At 39.2% G+C, this 8,635-nt stretch overlaps 1 protein-coding gene across 1 annotated transcript in view; it reads right to left on the reverse strand.

Annotated features, from left to right (window-relative positions):
- The window catches only part of heatr5b (HEAT repeat containing 5B), an 85,565-nt gene that overhangs the window by 61,348 nt on the left and 15,582 nt on the right, over positions 1-8,635 (reverse strand). Inside the window, exons 8-10 of the mRNA XM_079843492.1 lie at positions 7,119-7,368; positions 4,709-4,864; positions 316-566 (exon numbers count right to left, since the gene is read on the reverse strand). Coding sequence (XP_079699618.1) covers positions 316-566; positions 4,709-4,864; positions 7,119-7,368 — 657 coding nt within the window. The remainder of the gene's footprint in view (positions 1-315; positions 567-4,708; positions 4,865-7,118; positions 7,369-8,635) is intronic.

Consider the following 8,635-nt stretch of genomic DNA (forward strand, 5'->3'; position numbering starts at 1 on the left):
ACGCGATTCTTTATTTAGCAAAAAGCAAAACATTTTGTTGTTATTGTGACTGTACGCAAAAAAAAAGAAACTTAACAGATTATGATGTATAACACTTGCCTGAATGATTAAAAAAAACAGAGTTATTTGAGTCTCTTGGGCACTGATAAGAAAAAAAGAGCCGATTGCCGACTCGAGGGGGTTAAAGAACATCATCGGCTCTAATGTGTATTGTCTTTTACTGTGTGGTGTATCATTGCATATTCTCAAGGCCGATTCGCACTGATCAACGCAGACAATCACCAGATTACAGTATGAGGCTGTGGAGACTCAGACCTTGCCCTTGGAGTGTGGGATGCCCAGAGGACACTGATGGACTCCTCCCAGCAGAGCCGCCATGGCGAAGCTGTATCCGCTCACGGCCTCCGGAGAGTTCTTCAGGTTGTTGATGCACTCGGCGCATCGGTCCAGAAGAGGCGTGAGCTGGTGCGGCAGCGCCACACACACACAGCGCAGACACCAGGCCGCCGCCAGACGAGCCGCCATACTGGGGTGCAGCAGCACAGAGGTCACGGTCTCCAGAAAACCTGCCCACACAACCACAGCACGGACAGAGAGTGAGCCCTGCTCTGGGGGACTATAGAGCCCCGTTTCCACCGATATTACCCGGAACTATTTGTACCAGGAACTTTTTTTTACAGGAACTTTTTTCCCCCAGACCTGCTACTGTCTGCGTTTCCACTGCGGCCTAAAGTACCGAGAAGATTAGGCAAATTAGTCCGGTGATGTAGGACTGCGCGCGACTGCTCCTCCAGTCAGAGACGAACAATAATAATTTCTGTGCAACAATAACAAGTGGAGGAGATGCAAGCAGCGCTGCTTTTGGTAGTTATGTATTGGTTAACTAAAGAGGTCATTAACAAAACGGCGGAAAAGAGACGGGCACTGATACTAAAGCGTATTCTGAAAGCTCGTAAAGATAGATTTAAAATAAGACAACGTATGTTATTATCACAGGGTTGCCAACTTTTAAAGGGTTAGTTCACCCAAAACTGTAAATTGTGTGATTAATGACTGAGCCTCATGTGGTTGGACACCCGTCAGACCTCCGTTCATCTTCAGACACAAATGAAGATATTTTAGTGTAAATCTGATGCTCTGAAAGGCCTCCATTGGCTCAACTTTACACTCTCAAGACCCTTAAAAGACACTAAAGACTAAAGTTACAAAGTCCATCTCACTACAGCGGCTCTACAATAACTTTATGAAGACGAGAATAGTTTCTGTGCGCAAAAAAACCCTAAATAACGACTTATATAGAGATGACGATTTCAAAACAAAGCATCATGAAGCTTCGAAGCGTTATGAATCAGGGAGTCGATTCATGATTCGGATCGTGTGTCAAACCGTCAAACTGCTGAAATTTGGCGATTCAAACCGCTGAATCGACTCAGTGATTCATAACGCTTCGAAGCTTCATGATGCTGTGTTTTGAAATCGTCATCTCTATATAAGTCGTTATTTAGGGTTTTTTTGCGCACAGAAACTATTCTCGTCTTCATAAAGTTATTGTAGAGCCGCTGTAGTGAGATGGACTTTGTAACTTTAGTCTTTAGTGTCTTTTAAGGGTCTTGAGAGTGTAAAGTTGAGCCAATGGAGGCCTTTCAGAGCATCAGCTTTACACTAAAATATCTTCATTTGTGTCTGAAGATGAACGGAGGTCTGACGGGTGTCCAACCACATGAGGCTCAGTCATTAATGACACAATTTACATTTTTGGGTGAACTAACCCTTTAAGATCAGGTTGAAGTGAGATTTTCGTTTTTTTGGGGGGGCTGACGGTAAATGACGGTATATTGATTTCGATTTCAGTATCAATTCATAGCCTACTGTACATATAAGGAAATAAAGATATGTACGATATTAACATTTTAAAATTTCACATTTAAAGAAATCTAGTGTTTGATCATATATAAATATTTATTAAAATGCAAAACTGCAATACTTTTTTGAGCAACTAGAATAGATACATATGTATATTGATTAATGAGCCATAAAGGCACCATGGGTAATGGCATTACAAATGGAAATTATTATTTTTCGAGCCACAAAATGACTCTAATTTGCCTCTTTGAATAAGAATTCTCTAATTTAACCTTAATTACTATACTAATTGTAATATAAATAAGAAAAATATTTTAAGTGGTCATTAATGGACCATAATTATTGCACAAATAGTATTTAGTACCAAAATATTCAATAAATATTATTGAACTAAAATATAGAACATTTATTCAATTAAAAGATAATTAAGGTGTATGGACACATTTGACCATCAATGAGTATGAGTGTGAGCAATTAGTAAGGAACACCTGAGGGCTAAATACAATAAAAAACATTAACGTTAACATTGTTGATCTCCACTCTCCATTATAAAACGATCCTGTATGGTTGACGTAATAATCAATGCACACTATGCTGTACTGTCTACCAAAACTTGCTGCAAACACCTGTAAAGTGGAGCTGTTGTGTATCAAGCCATTCAAATGTATTGACACAGCGCTAGAAGTATTGAGAGCTCGTGACCGCGCGCTGAGATGAGAGAGCATGTCGCAACACTCTGACTTTAACTGTTATGCCATATTAGCGCCAAAACGCTATTGTTTGAATTTCCCATTAAAACTTAAAAAAAACTGTTTAATATCAAAAGCAGGTTTGGCAATTTGGCGTGAGATTAAGTTGGGCAGCGTGAGACTGAGCCAGCGTGAGTATCAAGCCGAATTGGTGAGAGTTGGCAAACCCTGATTATCAGCTATTACGGACATTGAGGGTGCGATTGCTGAGTTGAACGCGCGCCATCGGACGGAAAGAACAAGACTGATATTTACTGAACTTAGAACGAACTTCGCAAGACTTTTAAAAATGCCGGTTGAAATAAAATGCTGCGTGAGCTCAACCAATCAGCATGTTCAGCGCCCAGTCCCACCCCAGAAAGTTCCTGAACTTTGAGAAAGTACTACCTCGCGAGCAGGGGGAAAGATTTACCCGGAACTTCATTTAAACCCTGCGGTCGAAACACACCGAGTACCAGCACAAAGTTCCTGGGGAAAGTTCCTGCGGTGGAAACGCGGCTTAAGACTTCCGTTCATCTTTAAAACACAAATGAAGATGTTTTTAATGAAAACCAAAACACTTCAGTCTCTCCACTGAAGGTCCATGTAATCAAAACGTTCAAGCTACAAAAATTCATAAAGAGATTATAAAAGAACATCAAATATGGAAAACTGAGAACAATCCTCATTGGTTCTTGAGCTACATTATATTTATATGTGAATAAAAGCTTAAATTAAATCTGTTGGCCGCGCGTCTTCAGAAGACCTGGATTAAAGCGCTCCATCCGTATGGATTTATTTCACCATCTCTTTATGAACGTTTTGAAGCGTCTGAGTGAACAGGGTGAACAGACTTAAAGGTTTAATTCACCCAAAAATGAAAATTCTGTCATGTTTTCCTCACCCTCATGTCGTTCCACACATTTAAGACCGTTGTTCATCTTCAGACACAAATGAAGATATTTGTGTTGAAATGCGATGGCTCAGAAAGGCCTCCATTAGCAGCAACGAAATTTACACTCACAAGACCCATAAAAGCTACTAAAGACGTTGTTACAAAGTCCATCTCACTACAGTGGGTCAACAATCATTTTATGAAGCGACTAAATAAGTTGAATAAAGTCGCTATTTAGATTTGCAACATCTTTAGTAGCTTTTATTGGTCTTGTGAGTGCAAATTCCGTTGCTGCCAATGGAGGCCTTTCTGAGCCATCGGATTTCAACACAAATATCTTCATTTGTGTCTGAAGATGAATAACGGTCTTACGGGTGTCCAACGACATGAGGGTGAGGAATACATGACACAATTTTCATTTCTGGGTGAACTAACCCTTTAAAGTAGAGGGACCGAAATCGCTCAGATTTCATTAAAAATATCTTCAATTATGATTTGAAGATGAACAAAAGTCTTGTGGGTTTGGAACAACATTTTAAATGCATGTAATGTATAAACATATAAACAAAGACTTTCAGGGTTGAAGGAGACATGGACATTTCGCCAAAACAAACAGTGACAAACTTGCCATCATAACGTCAAGTTTAAGTTGAACCATGAGTGGACCTTTCAAAATGATAATGACCCAAAGTATGCAAGCAACAAGGAAACATATAAAGGAACGTCTCAGAAGAAAGAAATAAAGCATGTTGGGATGTCCAATGTCCTGACCTCAATTCTGCATGGATTCTCAGTCAATGATTATCACACATGCCTAAAATACACTATTTCTGCCAAAAAGGGCACAAAAAAAGTTTTTTACTCAGGCAAGGCTGCTCTCATTACTCATTATCCTGATAAAAACTTTGATTCATTGAGAAAAAATGACATGAATTGTACCTGATATACACGTATATCCAAATGAATCAAAATCAGAATTGAATCCAATTGCAGGCTTGTGAATTGAAATTCGTGAAATTCGTGTCAATGCCCAGCTCTAGTGGTTATGTGTGGTTTTTGTAAGTGGATATTCAGGGATATGGGTCATCTGTTGGTCTTCACATCAGCATTTATATGAATGACTGTGTTGTGGGTGATATTTTGCTTGAGCATCAATTGTAATGAAATATAAAGACTTTTGATAAACATGCATCTGGGATGTGGTTATGTGCATTTCTCTTACCGATGGACGGCTCCTGGATTAGAGGGGAGGCCGTAGCGCTCAGACTCTGGACCAGACTGCCCAGCTCTTTAAGCGCACACACCATCACATGCTGACTGGCCGACACATCTGCGGCTCCGGCCCGGCTCTCACTGCTCGTGTCATTCACTACAGCCTCTGTGAGAGAGAGAACACGCAGTCAAGAGCATCTCCATTCACACGTCTGCGTCAGATTCACTAATCGATCACTCATCGCCAGGACCAGTGTTGGGGAGAGATACTCTTAAAAGTAATGCGGGTCAAGATTGCATTACTGCCTAAAAAAGTAACTAATTGCATTACTTAGTTACCTTTCACTGAAAATAATGTTACAAGATTGTGTTACCTTGTTAATTTTAATGGAAAGTAATGTTACAAGATTGCGTTACTGCCTAAAAAAGTAACTAATTGCATTACTTAGTTACTTTTTATGGAAAGTAATGTGTTACAAGATTGCGTTACTGCCTAAAAAAGTAACTAATTGCATTACCTTGTTACTTTCTATGGAAAGTAATGTGTTACAAGATTGCGTTACTGCCTAAAAAAGTAACTAATTGCATTACTTAGTTACTTTCTATGGAAAGTAATGTGTTACAAGATTGCGTTACTGCCTAAAAAAGTAACTAATTGCGTTACCTTGTTACTTTCTATGGAAAGTGATGTTACAAGATTGCGTTATTGCCTAAAAAAGTAACAAATTGCATTACTTAATTACTTTCTATGGAAAGTAATGTGTTACAAGATTGCGTTACTGCCTAAAAAAGTAACTAATTGCATTACTTAGTTACTTTTTATGTAAAGTGACGTTACAAGATTGCGTTACTGCCTAAAAAAGTAACTAATTGCATTACTTAGTTACTTTTTATGGAAAGTGACGTTACAAGATTGCGTTACTGCCTAAAAAAGTAACTAATTGCATTACTTAGTTACTTTTTATGGAAAGTAATGTTACAAGATTGCGTTACTACCTAAAAAAGTAACTAATTGCATTACTTAGTTACTTTTTATGTAAAGTGACGTTACAAGATTGCGTTACTGCCTAAAAAAGTAACTAATTGCATTACTTAGTTACTTTTTATGTAAAGTGACGTTACAAGATTGCGTTACTGCCTAAAAAAGTAACTAATTGCATTACTTAGTTACTTTTTATGGAAAGTGACGTTACAAGATTGCGTTACTGCCTAAAAAAGTAACTAATTGCATTACTTAGTTACTTTTTATGGAAAGTAATGTTACAAGATTGCGTTACTACCTAAAAAAGTAACTAATTGCGTTACTTAGTTACTTTTTATGGAAAGTAATGTTACAACATTGCCTTACTGCCTAAAAAAGTAACTAATTGCATTACTTTGTTACCTTTCACTGAAAATAATGTTACAAGATTTACGTTACCTTGTTACTTTTTATGGAAAGTAATGTTGCGTTAAAATTGCGTTACTTTTTCTCACCTGGCTGAGGATCGCGCTCTTCTAGGCTTTGCATGTGTTTAACTCAGTAATGCATTCAACAACATAGCCTATATAACAAACACCTTAATTCTCTTTTAAAAACACATTTCCAATATTATTAAATTCCGAGCACTTAGAATATTTCTAAGCCCCAGAGCAACGTATGCCAGACAAAAGATCTCTAAACATTACTGGATATATTGCCTACTGTACAACTCTTTGTATTGAAAGTTGAAAGTAATGAAGTTTCTTTCTTTTGTACTCTGTTGTGTGTGAGTGTGAATGTCTAAGTGACTACATTATGGAGAAGAGAGAGAATTTAAATTTAGTAGTTGGAAAAAAGTGTAAGCAAATTAATTAAACTGAAAAATAGTTTTTACTTTTGGTTACATTATTTTAAGGTGTCATTGTTACAGTGTAATTATATATTTAAGTAATATAGTATTAACTACATGTACTTGCTATAGAGTTAGGGTTAGTTGTGTTGTGAATCAGCAATCAATGATCCATTCATAAAGAAACTCTGGCATACTCTCTGAGTAGGTACTTATTTAGATTAAGTACTTACTCCATTGCTCAAAAAGTACATTGTATATAGTATGAGTGTGTGTAGCATGAATGTTCGCTTCACTGTCATACAAAAATCCTCTCCCGTGGCCTTATGGGATAGTAAAGTGTGGAAGTGGTAAGACATCCGGGAACTTTTTACCTACTCTTTTATGAGTGACTTCATACATACTACTCTCGTCACATACTGTTTTTCGCCTATGATTTCGGACGCATCCACTCGCTTCGTTCAACAAATCGTTGTTTAAATGATTCTCACACAATACTGTGGAAAAACACTGTAGCTCAAAAACAGCCGAGCCCAACTGTGATTTCAGGCACGTGTCCACTGATATGAATTAGGCTTATGATCTGTCCCAGTGTGATGTCCATCTTACCCACAGCTCTCATCTGTTTGCTGATGGCCAGGCAGATTTCCTTCGCAGCGGCTATTTGAGCTTTCTCTCCCAGCAGCCCACCCAGCGTCGCGCGCAAGGCGAAGGACAGGCATCTGCGAGAATACACGGCCTCCACGTGAGTCTGAGTGGCCCGCGGATGAGCCACCAGCTCCAGCAGATGAGACAGAAACACTGCAAAGTTACGCTCCAGCCACTGGCCGCCCAGAGTGGTGACAAACACAACATACGCCTGGAGAGACACAAATGAGAGTGAGCAAAACCTTCTGTTGCTTTATACAGTCCCTCCAGAAAAACGTGATTATGCGATCGCATGATTTAATGCATAATCAGCCAAAGTCCGCGGGGGGGGGGACGCATTTTTTCAAAAACGCAGCGTAAATTGCCTATTTCCGCGTGCAAAATATGGTGGCTAGCATGATTTCATAATCCCCGCATTTTCGTTGCAAAAAAGTCATATATATTAGCAGAAAGTTGAAATTTTTTCCTTTACTTCACACAAGAGCCGCCATTTCCCCCTATTGCCATGGGAATCCGAATCATGATTCGATTCACTGATTCATGATGCTCTGAACCGCTGAATCGACTCGCTGATTCATAACGCTCTGAACCGCTGACTCGACTCGCTGATTCATGACGCTCTGAACCGCTCAATCGACTCACTGACTCATAACACTCTGAACCGCTGAATCGACTCACTGATTCATAAAGCTCTGAACCGCTGAATCGACTCGCTGATTCATAAAGCTCTGAACCGCTGAATCAACTCACTGATTCATAAAGCTCTGAACCGCTGAATCGACTCACTGATTCATAACGCTCTGAACCGCTGAATCGACTCACTGATTCATAACACTCTGAACCGCTGAATCGACTCACTGATTCATAACACTCTGAACCGCTGAATCGACTCACTGATTCATAACGCTCTGAACCGCTGAATCGACTCACTGATTCATAACGCTCTGAACCGCTCAATCGACTCACTGACTCATAACACTCTGAACCACTGAATCGACTCACTGATTCATAAAGCTCTGAACCGCTGAATCGACTCGCTGATTCATAAAGCTCTGAACCGCTGAATCAACTCACTGATTCATAAAGCTCTGAACCGCTGAATCGACTCGCTGATTCATAAAGCTCTGAACCGCTGAATCAACTCACTGATTCATAAAGCTCTGAACCGCTGAATCGACTCACTGATTCAAAACGCTCTGAACCGCTGATTCGACTCACTGACTCATAACGCTTCGAAGCTTCATGATGCCGTGTTTTGAAATCGTCATCTCTATATAAGTCGTTATTTAGGGTTTTTTTGTGCACAGAAACTATTCTCGTCTTCATAAAGTTATTGTAGAGCCGCTGTAGTGAGATGGACTTTGTAACTTTAGTCTTTAGTGTCTTTTAAGGGTCTTGAGAGTGTAAATCATATTGAGAGGTCATATTCCTTTTGTAAAGCTACAGAACTTGTTTGACTCAATGTTTTGTAAATTTGA

Source organism: Gobio gobio (assembly GCF_949357685.1).
Source record: "Gobio gobio genome assembly, chromosome: 18".
NCBI classification, from domain to species: domain Eukaryota; kingdom Metazoa; phylum Chordata; class Actinopteri; order Cypriniformes; family Gobionidae; genus Gobio; species Gobio gobio.